Source organism: Dendrobium catenatum, unplaced genomic scaffold (genome assembly GCF_001605985.2).
Source record: "Dendrobium catenatum unplaced genomic scaffold, ASM160598v2 fragScaff_scaffold_220, whole genome shotgun sequence".
NCBI lineage: Eukaryota > Viridiplantae > Streptophyta > Magnoliopsida > Asparagales > Orchidaceae > Dendrobium > Dendrobium catenatum.
This window is the reverse complement of record NW_021318682.1, coordinates 228,594-249,144: the sequence shown is the minus strand read 5'-3', so window position 1 is coordinate 249,144 and position 20,551 is coordinate 228,594. Positions and strand designations below refer to the sequence as shown.

General features: G+C 35.5%; 1 protein-coding gene across 5 annotated transcripts in view; it reads right to left on the bottom strand.

Annotated features, from left to right (window-relative positions):
* Positions 1 to 2,369: 2,369 nt before the first annotated feature.
* The window catches only part of LOC110099774 (B3 domain-containing protein Os07g0563300), a 33,197-nt gene continuing 15,015 nt past the window's right edge, over positions 2,370 to 20,551 (bottom strand). For 4 of the 5 annotated variants that reach the window (XM_020827030.2, XM_020827033.2, XM_020827032.2 and 1 more), the window contains exons 10-13: positions 15,461 to 15,510; positions 12,997 to 13,113; positions 3,825 to 3,889; positions 2,370 to 3,570 (exon numbers count right to left, since the gene is read on the bottom strand). In XM_020827030.2, the coding sequence (XP_020682689.1) occupies positions 3,017 to 3,570; positions 3,825 to 3,889; positions 12,997 to 13,113; positions 15,461 to 15,510 (786 nt within the window). In that variant the 3' untranslated portion in view covers positions 2,370 to 3,016. The remainder of the gene's footprint in view (positions 3,571 to 3,824; positions 3,890 to 12,996; positions 13,114 to 15,460; positions 15,511 to 20,551) is intronic. The other variant, XM_020827036.2, reaches the window with a different exon arrangement.

The window sequence follows — 20,551 nt, the reverse complement described above, 5'->3', positions numbered from 1 at the left end:
TCACATCACCTGGTACACAATAATACATAGCACTGGTACACAGTAAAAAATGACATTGTTTGGCCTGATTCACCTTCGGATGTGTCTGACGATCGCACAGAATAATTTCCACAAAGATGAGAGATGTATATTAGTTGGTTTAAATTAGAAAAAAATATAATCGAATTAAACATATTTGATTGATTTGATTTAACTTTCTAGCTTTTTTTGCACTTCCATGCATATAATTCAAGTACAATTCCAAGTTTACAATTTTCAGTATTTGACATTCTTCTTTTATGCAATATCATAATTGATTTGATTTAACTTTCTAATCTTACTGCTGGTGTAGGTGATAGTGTTTGAAATGATAATTATATTCATAGCACCATTACATTTTTTATGCTTCACCCTCCTAAGATTATTATTGTTAACATTTAAATCATCTTCTTGTTCAAGGGGTCTGTTATCTCTAGCATTATTAGGCTTTTAAATTTAGGTTAAATAACTTAATTATATTGAAGTTTGATTTTGTTAGGTTATGCTGCCTAAAGGTATAAATGAGTCGAGTCAAGTTCTAGTCATCTTTGGCGATTAATTAATTGAGCTTGAGCTGTATTCTACGAGTTAACAGCCGACTCAACTCATTTATTTTAAAAGAGAGAAATTGATTGTGATTCAATTAATTATTGTAATAAAATGACAAAAGGAATGAAAAATTATTAAAAAAAATTTACTTAATATAAGAAAGTAAGTTATAATTTTTAAATAGTTGTAATAAATTTATATTTAAAACCCTATATATTTTAGGTGTTTTCTTTTTTTTTTGTCATTTAGACTAATTAAAGCAAACTCATACACACCACATACACAAGATTTGAATTCAAGACCTTTTGATTGGTAGTCAAAGTTCTCAACCAATAGATCAAAATGAGCTAAGTAAGTGTATTTTATAAAAATACTTTTTAAGCGACCCGAATTATGAGCTAATGAGTCTAATCAACACTAGTTCAAGCTTTGCTCGTTAGCTCATCAAGCTCGGCTCATGAGTAATTTATCGAGCCGAGCTTGAGCTAGCTCATGAGTCAGCTTGACTCACTTATATCCCTACTTTTTTCTTTTAACTTAGCTCACTTTAGTTGGTCTAGTAGATCAGACAACACATCCATCTAAACTAGTTAAATGCACACCTCTAATCAAAAGTTGTAGTTGATTCAATGAATATTTTGCAGTACAAATTGTTAATCCCGCTAATATTTTTACTAACATAAGTTGGATTTAATACATCTACTCTTTAGGTTATTATCAGAAAGCCAATATTTCATGTGATCAAATCATCTAAGACAACTCTCTCTAATATCATCTACTACTAAAACTTCTCCGACCTTTTCATATATATACTCAGTTTTGCATTTATCTCTAATTGTAAAACCATTCATCCACCTAAACCACCTCATATCTGCAACACTAAACTTAATTTTATTATTCTCTTTTAATGGCCAACAATTCGCATCATAAAACATCGTAAACTCTCACCACTATTTTATAAAATTTTCTTCTCAAGGTATTTTCTATCACACAACAAGCCCGATGCATTCGTCTATTTCAATCATCTAACTTGAATTCTATTGATAATATCCCAATATATTTTTTTATAATGTGGAGGCAAAAAATTATAGTCATATGATGCCTAAACTAAAAAATATAATATTGAAAAAAAAAAAATCCCATCATTCATGAAAAATGATATTAAAAACATCATTTTTTATAAATATTAAACTAAAATCCACACATTCATAATTTAGAACATTCAACTACTCAAAAAAGATCAAAATTTCATCATTTTAACAGCTTGAGATAATTTATGTCCTACGACTTCCTATGAGTATGTGATATGACTTGCTATGCTTTCTGTAATACAGCTTGCTAAAGAAGCTGAGCTGTATCACCACTTGGCCTTGAAAGCAAAAAGCTAAGGCTTCATTTGTGAAAAAATTATTAGGTGCAGAGTATGTACCGTCCGCACAAATATGAGTACCGGTACCCAGCGGAACCCAACAGTACCGAGTGCCGGTACCTAGCGCGTAATAAGGCTTGTGCGGACGGTTCTTCCCGTCCGCACTCCGCACCTAATAATCTCTCTGGTTTGTGACAGTTTTTTTGTTGCTTCTTAAAAAAAAATTTAAGTACAAAAATTAAAAATTTCATACTTAAAAGTTATTTTAAAAAGCAATAAAAAGCTGTCCCAAAAAAAACCTAAGTTTATAACATTTTAGCTAACCATCAAAGTCAAAAACACTGAAGCTTTCTGTTACGTTAACCTAACCATAATTTCTGACTTAAAAAGAAAAAAAAAATAGCAGATAAATACAATCATATGTGTAGCAGACTAAAGTTTCAGCATTCCTTCTTTACTGAATAGTTAGAGGAGACATACAACCTCACCTGCCATGTAAAATTCTCCTTCAAGAGGAAAAAAGACCTCATTTTAACCCTTTCCTTCAATTTCATTTCATATATTAATACAGTAAGGTCTTAACAATGCTATCTACAAATGCTATAGCCTGTAAATCTAGCTTCTGTATTTACAAAAATATCAACATTGGTGCATCAATGGTTAGGGACATTGCCACATTGGTAAATTAAATTATGTCAGGATTTTCTATTGACCATAAATTTTTATGTAAACATTGAAATCTTCTAGATTTTGCTAGCTCAACTTCCCTCAGGTTGTACAGGAATTTACAAGCTCCATTCTCTTAGCGATTAAGATTTCGTTTGGGCAGCTTTCTTCCTGCAGCTTTCTAAAATAAAAATTTAAATTTTTGTACAAGAAAGCCACTTCAAAAAGCAGAAAGAAAGCTGTCCCAAACAAAGCCTAAAAGAAAAAGAATGGAGCTTCCTCTATGCATTGCAATGCTTGGGCTGCTCTAGCTCAGAAAACTGAAGGTTGTGAGGATGCAGTTACCTTGCCAGGATAGATTTTGATCACCAACTTGGTTGCCTTTTGCTTAAAGTTTTGACTTGCTTGGCATCCTTAGATATTCGGAGTAAGAAGATTCATAGAGTTCACAGAATTAGCAACTGGAGATGGTTCTTCCTCCCGTTCAGGCTGCAAGTTTAGATCAATCTGTGTCTTGATAGGAGATGGTGCAGTTCGTTTCCTCTCAGATTCAGCATTGACCACAACGTTGTTTTCAATTGGCATCTGAGGGGAGCTGTTTGCACCTGAATTCTGAAGAAGAGGATATGGTGGAGGCCATGATATCACAGCTTCTTTCTCTGATTGGCGTTTTTCCCGCCGGAGCATTAGCGTTCGAAACCGGCGCTTAACAGTGAGGCAGACATTACAGTCGCAAGTCTGCTTATGCTTTGGGCCTTTGCCACTGGGAGGCTGGATGCAAACAATGCAGGTACATCCGGGACGGTGGCGAGGATGCTTTGTTGTTGGCTGGGAGGAAGAAGGTTGTGATTTTCCTTCCCCTAGAATGGCAAGGTTGGCAAGCGTGTCAAGCCCATCAATGACTTCAGCATTCTCATTTACATTCTCATTCTCATTCTCAAATATCACATTTGATCTCTTGCAGGAACCTTGGCATAGAATCAAAACAGGTATAGTGCCGTTAAAATTCATCGACTGGAGAAAGAAGACATAATAATCATAAAACTAAGTGAGAAAATTGAATGCAATATAGTTGATATTGCCTAATTATATCATGCAGTATTTCCTATTAATGACTGGTTTCCCTAGTTGTGCTCAACAAAATGCAACGAACAGTGGATAGACTAGTACAAAAGCAAAGTCAAGAGTGTCTCAAGCAAAAACATTTGATAGTAAGGCATACCAGCTCTTGAGGGGAGTAAATGTGTAATCTCTGCAGAACTTTCCTGGACAGCTGAGCAAGAGGATCTGTATTTGTCAGAAAATAGATGCTCAGCAAATAGAACATGATCAGCTCTATTATAGCAATTAAAAAAAAAGGAATAGAAACACACTTGCAGGACTCTCTAGCAAATGAGAAAATGAACTACTAGAACTGCCCAAATTGCTTCTATTTGAGACAGCTAAAGAAAGCAATATGATCAATTTAGGAGAAATAATAATAGCACCATACAAAAATATATAAGGAAACAAAAAAGCACAAACATAAACTAATGCTAGGATTTATGTGATTCACTCAAAAAAGAGCTACATAGATGGGATGAGGAAGCATATAAATAAATTCACAATAAAAAATGTATGAAAATACAAAAAAAAAAAAATAAAAAAAAAAAAAGTAAAAAAAAAAAAAAAAAAAAAAAAAAAAACATCAGAAAAACAAGGGAGGGAAAAATATCTCACCAAATTTTGAACGCCAAAAAGGAAAAAAAACTCTCATTTTCCAAATTCTTTAAAGAAAACAATAAAGAATAAATTGATCAACTCTTCTCAACCAAATCACAATAGCCATGGAACCTCAATCTCCCTCTATGATCCCAAGTTTGATCTGCAAGACAAGAAGCTAAAATCAAGAAGTCCATTGTATAACCGGTTTGACTAAACCGGTCCAGTAGAAGTGAATGCGAGCGAGCGAAGCAGACAGAGCTCAAGCGGGCAAGCGGAGCGGCCCAACCGCATGAGCGAGTGGGCCGGGTCGAAGTGAAGCGAACGATAACGGGCGTAAAGTGATCAAAGTGATCGACGCAACTCCTCAAGAGGGTAAATGATTGATTTTACTCGGTTTTGGGAGAAAAGTTGGAAGGAGAGAAAAAGAAGAGTTCGAGTAAGGAACACTATATATGGAAGAGGCGTCAAGGAAATGAAGTATCGTTCACTAGAAGAACGTTGTGTGCTTCACCTGTAGGAGAATAGAAGGATTGCTGTTTTTAATCGCAAACACAGAAGGAAGAGTTGAGTATTTTTTTTCTTTAAACTTAGAGAGAGAAATTCATGATTTCCAATTTTATCTAAATTAATTTGTTCATTTATTTCTTAGAGAAGAAAAAAAGAATAAACGGCGATTTGTGCCATTTCAACTCAACAAGGATTTTTTTTTTTATAAATAATGCAAATTATTTAAGTGAAATTTTTTATCAATTTCAGGGAATATTATATACAATGCGATCATAAATATATTTTGTTAATTTGGAGGAGTTTCACACATTCAGCATTATCATTGAGACATTATGTGTTCGTCGGTAATTTGATAATTTTTTACTTCTTTAGAATTTAGTATATGATATTTAATGCATACAGTAAAGAAATTTAATTGTTGAGCTGAGACAAAATATCATAATCAAGCTAAGGTTCTGAGAAAAAAAATTGGGTAAGAGTTAAATAAGTTAATGCAAATTTAATTTGAAATAGGATGCGCTTCTAAAATAGTTGTGGCATTACATATTTGCGTTCTTGATTTTAGTTGATGCACTGAGGGTTATTAAGAACTGAAGAAATTTAAAAGAATTCCAACACGCACAAAAATGAAGTGTATGATTACAACCTTTTTTACAAGAAAGGTATTCTAGATTTTGGTAGCAGTTAGGAAGATCACATTCCTCTGATCGAGTGTACTTACAATAACATTTTTCAATCAAATATAAGTATGACTCCATATGAAGCTCTATATGATATGAAGTGCATGACTCCTTTTACATTGACAAAGGTGGGTGCAAGACATCTGATTGGGCCAGCCTTAGTTAATGATGCTATTGAAAAGATTCGTTTGATCACACAGGTAGATTAAAGGTTGTACATGATAGGTAATAAAAATATTTAGATGTTAAGCATCGAGATGTGAAATTTTAAGTAAGAGATTTTGTATGTGTAAATATCAGATCGATGAAATGCATTAACATATTTGACAAGAAAGGTAAGTTGAGCCTAAGATATGCTGGACCATTTGAAGTTGTTGAAACGTTTGAGAAAGTTGCATAAATATTACAGTTGTCCAATCATATGTCAGAAATTAATAATGTGTTCTACATGTCACTTCTGAGAAAATAGATATATGATTCTGGAAACAAGATATTTGCCTAAGACATCAAGGTATGTCCGAATCTGACCTACAGGGAAGAACCAGAAATGATTCTAGCTTATGATGTCAAAAAGCTAAAGATAAACAAATTCTTATGCTTAAAGTTCAGTGGAAGAACAGGGCTGAAAGAGAAGCTACTTGGAAAAAAGTCTAAGAGGCGACAACTGTATTCTACTTTGTTTTTATGATATGAGATCTGACTTTTGAAATGTCGATGATAACGTTCCTTTTTAGGGGAGTTGTGACACCTGCAAGTTCAGTATCTGGATTGACTTATTCTGACCCAATTGGAAAAAGCCTCAAGAAGAAGATTTGGGGAGAAAAAAGAGGATTTTTTAGTCATTTCGGGTTGTTTTCAACCATCAGCCCAGTTCAAAATATTGTCTGAATCGATGTAGGTCATATTATGCATATCTCAATTTTCAAAATTATAAAAATTTAATGAATTTTTCGATTAAATTTGTATTTATATTAGCGAAAAATGCGTATAATTTCGCACTGGTAAAATTTTCACCGCATATTTTTTATATATTATAGAGAGCATGATTATGAATATTTAAATATTTTATGAAAATTTTATACCAGTTAATTTGAAGTCTGTGCAGTTTTAATTGAAAAGAAAATAATCTTGACACTGAAAAACAATGCAATAGTTCAATAAATGTTTTAAAATGGTGTTTTACACATTTCTTTATAATTTGGTGTTGTTCTGGCATTGTGAAAATTTGCTCAGTAGAAAGTTCATTTTTCTATCATTATAGAACACTGAAATTTTGACCTATGCTAATTTTTTCTTTAATTATTAAAATATGATGAAATATATGCCTATATGATGAGATATATGCTAATATGATTGAAAAACATCAACTGAGAGTTATAAGATGTCAGAATCCTTTGAGATTATGTCTATGCTAGAGATTATTTTGGTGCCTATAAGGCATGTTCTAGTGGTTATAAGTCATGTTCTGGTACCTACGGGCATGTTCTAGTGCTATAAGTACAAAAGGGAGAGACATAAGGATCCAAAATACTTTGAGATTTTTGTCTTGGACCGGGATATGTGATATAAACTACTTTATGATATGAATTGCAATTTATTTCTGCTCTTGAATAACTATTATGTTTAATATAGTGATCTATTAAACTGCATTTAATTACTTTTAAATATTCAGCAAAATATTTAATAAGATGAATTTGAAAATTTAGATTGACTTGTGTGATTTAATGAGCTGTTGTAGTTCACTATGATTTGCTTATGATTTTTAGGATCTAGGAAAGGGAATATGATTATCGATTAGCAGTTTAAGATCATATCTGAATTGATAGGCATTTTGCTATTTTTATTTTTGTACATTTATGACTAATTAAAATTTCAATTTTGTAGCTCTTGCCTGTAGCCATGTGTTGTAGTATATATTTATTTTGATAAAATTAAATAAATTGTGGATGAGTTTATTTTTAGTATTTGAATATTTTAGTAGCTTTATAGTCTATAGTTTTATCTGAAATGAAATTAAAAGATAATCTGAAACATTCCAAAATTAGATATTGGGATTTGCCTGTCACAGCTCAACATGATAGGTCCTCTCCTAATCAGGTTGCGGTGTGACATCTTTGTCCCAGCTGCAAGGCTCACACGCACGAGAGCCTACTCGACTGATCTTCTCATTACAATTTCCCTCACAAGCATAAGCCGGACCTCATCCCGTCAACACCTGTGATCCAATCCACTCCTCTCTGACCTCAATCGACTAAGACTAGCCAACGTCCATCTCCCCACTTCACCGTACCTAGCCAACTTCTCATATACAAAGCAACCCCCTCCATTCACAAATTGAACCCGACTGCTTGAAGCCGAACCTCCAAGCCATTCAAACTCCTGCAATCATCATCCCTAATCTCCTTTAACCCATAAACCTAATCTTTCCCCTCAACTATTATTATAATTAGTTATTATTAATTAGTTTTATTAGAATTACTGTTATTAATATTATTAATATTAGTATTACTATTTTTATCGTTATTGTTATTCAGTAAAAGAAAAAGAAGAGCAAGATCAAAAGAAAAAAAAAAGAGGGGAATAAAATTAAAAAAAAAAAAACAGAGAAGAAGAGAAAAGTCATTTTAAAAAAAGAAAGAGTAAAGAAGAAATAGAGAGAAGATTTCTTTACTATGACATCAACGCCATCATCTCCTTATGCAAAAAGGTATAATTATCTCAAAACCTGAAAACTCTAAAATTCATGTTTTCAATGCACGCAGCATGCCAGGGAACCACCCCTACACGCTCTCGTAGCGTGGTGGGAGGGAACCTGGTGTGATGCTTGCAGCGAGATTGGTAAGCCTTTAAGCCCTTTCTTAGCACGACGAGGACAATATTAAGTACTCGTGCATGAGATACAATGCTTACAGGAAAAAATTGCAAATTTTTTACATAGGTACCTTAAAGACCTCTACACGCTCTCTTAGCATGGTAGGATTGAAGACTACGGCTGTGGTGTCGTCCAACACCTATCCTATGTGCTCTCATCACGTAGTAGAAAAGGCCCAGCTCCCAAAATTCTCCTAAACAGAGGAGATGTTGGGAGACTGCTGAAATTCAAACTAAATTGAGGACCTGACTTAAATAGAAATATAGTGGACTTGACTTAACCAACTCATATGAAAATGAATTTATGAACTAATAAATAGGGAACCGGACATTAAATCAATAAATGCGTGATGAAGCTCAAAATACAAATAATGAATGATAATCCTATTTATTTTATTGAACATCAATGAGTAAATAAAGCAGTGATAGTGATGAGGACATCGGAGATCAACGGCTACGATCTTGAGTTATTTATTTATATGCTTTTGTACTAGTTTATTTCATTTTGTTTTTTCCCTTTATACCCTTATGGGTGGTCATGTAGTGTTGTAGCCCGAAGGGCATTTCAGTCTTTGTTATTTTTTTTTCTCATGAGGCCTATTTATAGGCTAGCTTTCTTGTATTGAGGGGATGATGATTGAATGAAAATTTTGCTCTTGTGTTCTCTTTGTGAGTTCCTTCTTGAAGATCTCTTAGTGAGTTATTTTTCCTAGATCTCTGTGTGAGTTCTAGGGAAAGCCCAAGGTGAGGGCAAAAGCAATCCCCGCCAGTCATTGGAAGCGTCCTTGACTCGTGGTTTATTTTTATCTTATTGTTTTCTTCTCCAAATCTCGTTTTCCTCCTCCCCATGCCAAGCCCTACCGAGTTCCCATCATCCACCACGTTACTCATTAGCTTCTTCTATACCACAAACCCAAGATCACCAAGAAATCCCAAAACCGATGGCAAGCCCCTTTTCCTCCTGTGGCCGCCGGCCACCACCTTGCATCCAAGCCATGATGAGATGCCATCATCATAATGGCTCCTTGATTGTGGCCTAGCAATAAAGGAGTTACCGATTTTGAATTTCAATTTGAATTCAAACTTTCCATTTTTGCAAAATTCCTAAATGGAAAGTTTTCGAATTACCAATCCAAATTTCATGACATGTGGAATTATTAATTTTCATCCTAGGTGGAATCGACTCAATTGGAAAGCACCTAATCCTCCCTAATTTCCCTCCCCCTCTCACCATGCCGCCGGCCCCATGAAGGAGCTCTCCCCATTGATTGCTCCTTAATGCCCATCCTATTTGAAATTGAAATTGATTTCAAATAAACTTTCCCATCCAATTTGAAATCCCAAAATACATTCAATTAAGGCCATAAATAAGGAAACTTTCCTCTTAATTGAAATATGGAACTTCCGTTCCAGATTTTTTGAACAAATCTGTTATTAAATTGAGGCCCATGGTAGTTAATGCAAGCCTTTCTCTCTCCTTATGGCCGGCCAACTCAACCCCATTACTTCTCTTCTAATTGCCCACCTTCATCTCTCTTAATTACCTCCAAATGCCTCCCCACTCCAACGTAAGTTCAGTTTTTTACCTGATTTCAAAAATCTGAGAGTGGAAAGGCAAGGTTATTCCCTCTCAGATTTCCTCTCCCCGTTACTTAATGTGGCTTGTCTCCAAGCATTGCTACTGAGTTTTCTTCCTAAATGAGAGTGGAAATCCTCTCAGATTTTTTGAGAAGAAAAGCTGAAACATTTCAGATTTCTCCAGACTACACTTGCTGTCCTGCGCCGAACACTCCTGTTTTGGTGTCCAGAGAGGCTGCTGTCCTGAATATTTCGACGAGACAAACTGCTGTCCTGCACTCCATGAACCCCCGTTTGCTGTCCGAGAAAAGTCCGGCTGCTGTCTCAGGATTCAAGCAGTTTTCTTGTGTTGATTCGCCATCCGGAAGGCTCTCATTGGTTGCTCAGAAGACCCCCCACTGCTGCCCACACTCAGGACTTCTTCAAATTCAGCCCACCGGGACTCTGGATCTTCTCCCTTGCTACTCAAATTCATCTAAGAATTTGACGATGGTGAACTCTTCCCCAAGTTTCCTATTTTCCTAGTTTATTTTCAATTTTGGTTATATTTTGACTCACAAAGTTCATGTCAAGCTCTTCACGCTAAATCTTAGAGAACTTAGAGAGTTGTGTGAGGGATCTTTCATAGCCTAATCTTATTGTTAGCATTGGAATTTCTCGTTGAAACCACTCATGTACGCAAAGTAAGACTTAGTTGACTATTTAATGATCTCAACCTCTCGCATGTGTTTAGACCTAAGCTATTTTATCACCTTAATGTTATCTTATCGTTTACATCAATAGAGGTTTTTGCTTAACATTGCTCTCTAAAATTTACAAGTGCAAACTTTCTTAAGCAAGTCATTTTCGCATGGATTGTATCACATCAGATAGTAGATAGATATGTTGCAGGTATAATGGATCCCTTGTGAACGTGCATGTGCAATGTCTCATTTACAAACAAGGACCAAAGATTACAACAAATGTAGAAGGACAACAACAAATGAAAGCGCCTATGAGTTACTGCAGGAGATTCGTTAGTGCACGAAAATCTACATGTATAAAGCAATAAATGATCCATAGTTCAACGCTATGATTCAACTGTATGCAAAAGCAAGGAATCAGTAGTAAAAACCTGTGGGCTACTGAAGCGCAGCACTACGCCATCAGATCCATAACAATCATATAAGCAGACATAAGACATTTTCAAATTCACAAATAAAACCCTGTGCGTTTCTCAATGACAGTCATTTGCACAAGCTAATCAGTGCAAAAATATCCATCATGAATTAAAATTTGATCATCCGCATGAGCCCTAGCGAGCGTGTAGTATGCACAGATGTGACATTTGAGGATGCAGCGCGAGTCAAACAATAAACTTAAGTTCAAACCCGATCTTCTTATGCGAATAAATATGAGTCAACATGGCTCAAACCATCAAACAAATATATGGTTTCGACGTCAACTGATATAATTATCTTAACACATTCATATTAGGCCTTCAAAGTCTATAATAAAAAAAATTCACTGATAAAGGCATAAAGATGACAACGAACCCGATCCTCTATCGATAAGTAAATAAGTCAACAAGGTTTGACCAATGAAATGAAATTGCTTAATGGTACCTCGATGATGGTCATGTTGATCGAAAACTCAACTGGAAGAGACCCCAAGTATTCAAAAATGCCTCCCAAATGCCCATGAAAATCTCAATAATGGTCGTGTTGATAGAAAATCTCAATCAGAATGGACCCCCAAATATTCAAAATGCCTTCCAAATTTCCATGAAAACTAAAAATTAAAAAAATACCAAAACCTAAAATATTTAAAACCGAAATAAAACATCTAAACACTTAAAGCGAAAATTCATCCACCCTCCGCAATATTTTGCAGAGGTGGACAAATCTGAAAATTACTTTAACTCATAATGAGCGAATGTCTGGTCGAGAATATCACTAAGATTTTATCTCAATCCATCTCTTGCGAGTAAAGGCATGACACGTGTCCTCTAATCGGTGGCTTTGCCTCCAAATGGCACCACAGGTAAACAGTTATGAATGGGACCCTCCGACCAGGTGATTTTGCCGTCAAATGATACCATTAAATTACGGTCATGGTCAGAGCCTATATGTTCCCCAATGTCGTTAAATCATTAATCACTTAATCAATAAGATATGACCGATAGGACACAAAACCCTCTATTAGCTAAAGTGATTTCAAATTTATCCCTTTAGATAAATATTCACCATAGGTTTATAAGGTACCCTTAGACAAAGCAACCCATGGCTGTCGACATGGATCCTTCTGTTAGGTTGGGTCGACTACCTCCTCTGACTAAGTAGATCATGGATCATTATGACCCGGGACGACGGAATCATGGGATCTTGATCAGGTCCATCATCACTCCCCCTGCTATTTGCTTTAAGTGCAAGGTGGTAAATTTCTGATTTTAAATATTAAATTTTCAAATACCTAAAACATGATGCTACTATATGCCAGATACTTCGTATCTGTTTAACCATTAGCCTTAATCTAAAGTTATCTCTCGCTAGTGGGAGGGGTGTGCCTTTAGGAAAACTGAACTTAGATCATAAAGTCCTTGCAAAATGAGGGCGAAATCTCTGGGTGATGTCTTATTCACAATCCAATATGTCTTCTGAAAATTTGTCTCGGAACTTGTTAAAACTCTCCTTGACGACCCTAAGAAAAAAGAAGGGTCCGCAAAGAGGCTAGTGCGCAAATTTTCGAAGCCCTGAATCTCTGAGAAATAAGGAATCAATCAATCCATTATTCTTGGCCAATTGCAACCGCCGTAAACCTAAATTTCTCTTAGGTTCTCAAGCCCAATGTTTAGGACAAGCTAAAGTTGTATCACTTGAATCTGCTGCTAGTTAGCTCTCCAAAAACAAAATCAAACTATTAAGGGTAATTTTATCCAAGACAAACTAGAAAAACCCCTACAAAATAGAGGTTCACATGATTTTGAACAACCACAACACCATTATAAGATAACAAAGATCAAAAGAGCACAGAGAACAAAAGCATATAACAACATACCAAAAGGTGCTTAATTACCTTTTAGGGTCCCACTTGTTATCAGAACATGTCCACCTATAATTCGGATGAGAATCCAACGGCAACCTGCGCCACTTCAAACAATCCTCACACTGTGCCCATCTGTTATTAATACTCCTGAGTTTCCAATAAAGAGTAAGCTTTTAATAGGGCAAAAGAGCAAGCTCCATTCTTATTGAACAGTAAAACAATCTCATCATAGTAAGAAGAGCTCTCAAAAAGATTAATAACAGTTAACTTTAGGATTTGCTTTATGACTTTTCTGTCATTCATTCATTTTAAGAAAACATTTTGGGTTACTTTTGGTTGAGCAAATCTTGTTGAATTGTGTCAAATAAATTTTCTTTTAGTCGGTTTCATGAACCCTTTTTCTTTACTAACACAATTACAGTAACCTTGACGTGTTAGAAGAAACCTCACATGTCCACTGAACAAAAAAACTCGCTCATGAAACATTGATCACTTCGAAGGCGATTATTGGTAACAAACAAAATGATGAAAACCTGAAGATAGAAATAGGTGCAAGATCCTTGTCATGACTATAGTACAAGATCCTAGTCATGATTATTGGTCCTAGTATAGGATCTTGCACCTATTGCTAACATCATCCACATACAGATTATTGCTAACAGCAATAATAGGACAAATCTTGTCAAATAGCATCCACATACTATATCAGGAACCTAAGCATCCTTCACCATCCAAGTATTTTCTTGCATGAACCTTCCAAGTTTGTAACCCCTTAGCACAAGAAGTACGAAGTACTTTAAAGTTTTTTAAAAGAATGATGGAGCCAGCAACTTTAAATGAGGATAACAATCTTGATTGCATCAAAGCTTCTGGGATTCTTCCAGCATCTTCATTTCACCATATCACCCATTTGTGCCAAATATCAGCATACTTCATAACTGCTTGCTGAAATTTTTCAAGTAACTTGCGGAAATATGTTAGAAGGCTCCTTAAATAATCTTGACCACTATATGTATACCAACTATTCATTGCCTTTCAACATTACAAGACAAACTAATTTATCTGCAAAACACTATCCAGACCAATAGCAAGGGAAAAATAGATATTCTAAATTTAATTTTGCATTAGTTTTCAAACACTCATTTTAATTATTTTATATGCTCACGTGAGAATTAGTTTATAATATTTTTCGTGGAATCACCAATGTTTCACTTTTGTACAAAGAATGAATCAAAGTTGCTTTATTAATCTTTGTCAGTGTACTTTTACGCAATAAGAAAATATTTTTAATTCTAAAAGTTAAGCTATTTGCCTATTTGTGTTGATAACTCATTTCACAATTACCACTCAGATTCTCTTCAAAACATCCATGCGCTAAGTTAATTTCTTTTGTACTTAAAGATGCATATATTTCATCTCTTTAACAAATGCCTACTGCGAAACTGAGGACATTTAAATGCTTCAATTATGTACAGCCTGCACCCTGATCATTCAAGGGCCTAGTGGTTATCCATAACTGAGATGGATGCGATACATGCATGACGCTAGGCTTCCCAGCTCCACCCACGAAGCTCCACATGACGCCGGTGGCTATGGCTGGGGTAGTTGCTAGTGATTACACAAGCACCTAGGTTGGCTTGTCTCAGCTTGACTTCATAAATAGACACACACTGATCCCAAAGGCAAGAAATCACTTCAAAGTATCAGAAAAAAAAACTAAATCGAAAGCCCCATCTACATAAGGGCATATCCTGCTTGTCAACAGCAAAAAACCTAAGTAGTCACTTGCCAACCCGGTCAAAATAAGTGCAAGGCAAAAGGAACAATTTTGTATTAACTTCTCAAACTTCCCTTGTTTATTGTACATCATATTTCGGACTATATTCTGATTTTATGACTAAACCATGTTTACTTCAAATAAAGGTAGCATGCATCTCAGTTTTTAAACCTAATGTCGATACTTGGCAAGAGACATGAAGTTGCTTGTAAACCCTCACATTGTATAGAACAAATGCATTCTCTAAACAACCAGTTGATCAGGTCTAGAAGCTAACTAAATTGAATTTGAGTTGTGGATCAACTATGGTAGACCTTAATAGCTCATACTGCATTGAGCTTTATTAATCATATTTGTTGAAATGCATATGAAAGAAAAATGTGATTGAACAAATGTTCGTAAAAGATCAATGCTCTGGCCTCTGAGCATTGCTTGCAAAGATAATCTTAAAAGATGAAACAAGTATGTATGCCCTGATGCATTGGTAAAGAAAAAGGAGAACGTATATCAGGAAGAACTAAAAACAAAATACCAAAACAAAAGAAAGCTCATAATAACAGATGAATCATAATTTTATGCATACATCCAAAAAATCAAGAGCTATTAACAATAAAATAATTTGTAACTCTTTTCAAATATTTCATAGTGGAAAATGCCAAAATGATAAAAGTCAACTTAAAAAGTTTAAGGACAGCAAGAAATAGAAGCAAAAATTACCCTTCGTGATTTTTGGCGAAATACATGGGCAATCCAAGCACTGGAGCTTCCTGTTTTTAATAACAAAATGCTTTATCGCATATGAAGTTTCGAATCATAACAAATGACAATAAAATTCACAATACAAAAAATGCATAAATAATAATTAAGCCAACTGATGTCGATAACAATAATCTGGAACCAAATAGCAAAATTTTGGAGAAACTTTCTAATAAATCTTCATCATTATTGCACATGTACTAACCCATCGGCTTTCCCACTAACTTTTACAGATTAACGTGAATAAAAGACGAGGAATAAAAACATAAAAAGTATGATCCAAATAAAAAAGTAAAATAAAATGAAAAAAAAAATTTTCGGGGGGGCATTTAGGCCAATTAAGCCAAACTTACACACACATCACCATACGTAATACTCAAACTCAAGACCTCATAGTTGATAGTCAAATCTCCCAATCAACAGATCAAGGTGAGCCGCATAAAAAATGAATTTTAACAATGTGATTGTCCATAATGTTTAACATAGAAATATACATAATACACTAAACTCTAGCAATCACTTCACCCTTAGTATTAGCTTCATTAAGATTACCTCCAAATAACATTATGTTAATACCGCAACGAATATTTTGCTGGAAAGTTAAAAAACAAAGTCAGCATGATAGAATATATGCTCGGAATTAGGAGAGAATTTGATTTGAATTTGAAACTTTTGGCTATGATATCATGTTCTATGTTTGACATAGAAGATAAGCTCATCAACCCCGAGAAAAACGGATGAGGACATCAGCAGGAGATTCTGGAGCATCTATTATAGAAGACATTGTAGATCGACGGCTACAATTATGAGTCTTTATTTGTGATGCATTTATGTATTTTTATGTTTTGGTTTTTACCATTGTACCCCTGAGAGGGATTAGTTTGTGCTGTAGCCCAGCGGGCAATTTAGTTTTTGTGTCTTTTGTTCCTTGAGGCCTATATTTGAAGGCCATAGCTTTTGTATTGGTTTTGATGATGACTTTGAATGAAATTTCAACACTTGTTACTTCTCTTTGTTGTGAGATCTTGAGAGAGGAGAGAACCCGAAGAGAGGGCCAAGCAAAATTCCCGTCAGCCACCGGTAGAGTCTGAGCTCACGGTTTGTATCCGTTCTTATTTCCCTCTCCCTTACCTTCACCCTCATACCGCCGCCCACCCACATCCTTCCCCCCAAACTTTCGGCCAATTAAGCCAAACTTACACACACATCACCATACGTAATACTCAAACTCAAGACCTCATAGTTGATAGTCAAATCTCCCAATCAACAGATCAAGGTGAGCCGCATAAAAAATGAAGTTTAACAATGTGATTGTCCATAATGTTTAACATAGAAATATACATAATACACTAAACTCTAGCAATCACTTCACCCTTAGTATTAGCTTCATTAAGATTACCTCCAAATAACATTATGTTAATACCGCAACGAATATTTTGCTGGAAAGTTAAAAAACAAAGTCAGCATGATAGAATATATGCTCGGAATTAGGAGAGAATTTGATTTGAATTTGAAACTTTTGGCTATGATATCATGTTCTATGTTTGACATAGAAGATAAGCTCATCAACCCCGAGAAAAACGGATGAGGACATCAGCAGGAGATTCTGGAGCATCTATTATAGAAGACATTATAGATCGACGGCTACAATTATGAGTCTTTATTTGTGATGCATTTATGTATTTTTATGTTTTGGTTTTTACCATTGTACCCCTGAGAGGGATTAGTTTGTGCTGTAGCCCAGCGGGCAATTTAGTTTTTGTGTCTTTTGTTCCTTGAGGCCTATATTTGAAGGCCATAGCTTTTGTATTAGTTTTGATGATGACTTTGAATGAAATTTCAACACTTGTTACTTCTCTTTGTTGTGAGATCTTGAGAGAGGAGAGAACCCGAAGAGAGGGCCAAGCAAAATTCCCGTCAGCCACCGGTAGAGTCTGAGCTCACGGTTTGTATCCGTTCTTATTTCCCTCTCCCTTACCTTCACCCTCATACCGCCGCCCACCCCACACCTTCCCCCCACTTTCGGCCAAGCCTCTCCCAATCTCCTTCCCCACCCCCCCCCGGCCAAGCCTTACCCCAAGCCCAACCACCGGTCTCGTACCCAATTTCCTCCAAAAAGCCGCCTCCCTCCTCAAAACCGCTGGCATCCCTCCCCTCTCCACCTCAACCGTCGGGCTACCTTCCCGACACCTATAATAGTAGACAAGGGGGGGGGGGGGGGGGGGGGGTCAACTTCAAGCCAAAAAATTAATATTGATTTTTGACTTCCCTCGAGTTTACAACTCAAATCCAAAATTGAGCTGAAATTTAACTCATTTAATGAGCTGGTCTTTAAGGTTAGCTCATTATTAGTAGCATTTAGTTCATAGTTATCTTTTTATTAAATATAATTTTTTATTATTTTTAATGTCTTAATTATGTTTGTTCTCTTGGAATTCCAAAACCGGCCTTTGGAATTCAAGAAGTGTTTGTTTCCATGCCGTGGCTCTTAGGCTTCCACGGGTGGGCTGCTGTGTTTTCCGTTGCCATGGCCCTTGGATTTCCCGCCGGCTCTGGTTTTTCCGAGCCTGGGGTTTTTTCCCGTGGTATGGCCTTAGTTCCGTGCGGCCTCTTCGGCTCCCTGGTGGCTCCTCTCGGTATCCTAGGTTGGGCGTGTTTCCGCATGATGCATGGGGGGATTTCCATGCTTGTGTGTGCTTGGATTCGGGTGAATTCAATGCCAAGTCTTTTCGTATTCTCTTCTCATACCTATATATATGAGATGGTTTGTTATGTTTTAAAAAGTGAATGATATGTTATTTTTGGAAATGTAAACCTGCGGGTTTCATTGGAAAAGCTTACGAGCTTTGTCCACCTTCTTTCTCAACCCCTCCGAAAATCTTGCGAGCTCTTTCCAACCTTCGTCTTGGCTTCTAACCTCTTTCGTCTCTCCGCAAGTGCCACTCTACCTATATCATTCTTCTCAAAGTGAAGCAATTTTAGGGTGTCTTTAATTTCGAGTCAAGATTGTAAGTCGTTGTAATTTTATTTTTTTAAAATTTCTAAGTCGGTCTTAGATTTGAAATATAAGAATTTGTTCTAATATCTCTAAGTAAATCTCTTCCTTTTGTGTCTCTTCTATTACCTAGTATAGAGTCTTTTCCTTTTTTGTGATAAAAAAATATAGGGTCCCCTATATTTTTTGGTTGCATCACCCTAGCTGCCAATCCACTCATCCACAAGTCCCTTGATTTCAAATTCAAATTGCCTCTTAAATACATTCCTAATTTATCCTATTATTAATTTGGAAAGTCTCTTAATTTGAATTCAAATAGATTTGAATTTCAAAACTTTTTTCTAATTAATAAATCTATTTTAGGAAACTCCCCTAATCGCTCCCAATCTAAAATTAATTTGGATTTAATTCCAAATCCCACATTCATTGCATGTAGACACATTCGTTGAATGTGGACACCCTTCTCCTCCCTCCTTTGGCCGGCCCCCCTACCCCTCTCTCTCTCTCTTAATTAATTCCTCTCATTAATGCTCTCAATCAAAGCCCCTCCCATCTAGGTATGCCACCCCACCCTAGCTCAATATGAGGAAATTCAAATTTTGAATTATTCCCTCCTTCCCTCCTTGAAATCTGAAATTAAATTTCATATTTTTAAATTGTTTTCCCTCCACCAACATAAACCTAAAATCTGAATTAAAATGGCCCCTCCCCTAGCCTTGGCTGACCACCCAAACCTCTCCCTCCTCTCCTTCTCTTCTCCTTTGCTTCATACACCATCCAACAAAGAAGAAATACAACTCCGACCTAAGTCCCCATGAATGGTCGATCCTGAACAAGACCATGTGTTCATATACGATCATCATCAGGGACGAGTAGATGTGTTGAGATCACCCTTCTTCAAAATCAACTTGAAGATATAATGGGTAAAACTTTTAAAAAAATAGTTTGTTTCCGCTAGTATTTTATTATTAAAAAAAATAGATAGTTCTGATTATTATTATTAAAAGATAAAAGATACAATTTTTTCTGAATTAAATTCTAGCACATGACATATACCCTTGCCCATATGTGGATATTTTGATTTGTATACATCATTTATCGAACACCTGAATAAGCTGCATTTAGATATCAAAGAACAAATTGATTTGCGAGATGGAATGGGTAAACTTTAGTTGATGTCCATAGAAAAACTCATGAATATAATGAAGTTGATTATGTGTTAGTTTGTGTTCACTCTGAAAATTTGTCACATAACTCCTTCAAGAAACTCCATGCGAGCTTTAAGGCCTCACAAAATATTAAGTGTAGACCAATGGCATATATTATTGATCTTCCAATATTAATCTAATGTTTAATATTCAAAATCTAATATCATATAGAGGTACTTTTGAGACACCAAAGTTTGCTATAGGTATCTCTAAATTTGGAGTTTCTACATCTCTTCCACTAAAACCAATCTCAATTTTTCCTTCTACAGCTGCATCAGTCCCAATTGTTAAGTAAACTTTGTCATGTGAGATTATCCTAGGTTATTTGGGCAAACAATCTTACTTTATTAGATGAAGAGCTCATCCACCAACAAATGACTTGTGGGTGACCCTTGACAAGGTTCAGTGCATCTCCAATGAAATTCTAAATAAGTACCTTCAGCATAACTCTCCAAAGAAGAGTTCTTTACACCTAAGAAGTATTGATGACGACTGTCTAACCTGAATTTATGTTCAACAATAACAACGAAATTTATTAAATATTCCATTTCTTTATTTATCAATTTGTATATTGGAAAATTTAAAATTTTATTATATTAGGGTTATTACTTTGTATTAGAATTATTTTTCTACAATTGTGCCATTGCTTTATTTTCTTATAACCTTACAACTTTTTCATTATAAATAAGGACCACTAGCGCTAATTTGGGACATTGAGTATTAAAAAAAAATTTTAATTTGGGACATTTGAGTATTAAACAAAATTTTGAGATTTTTTTTCTCAAGGTTGTCCATAGTAGACCCCCCTTTTGTTTGTTATACCTATCTCTACTCTCATATCTTCTTCCC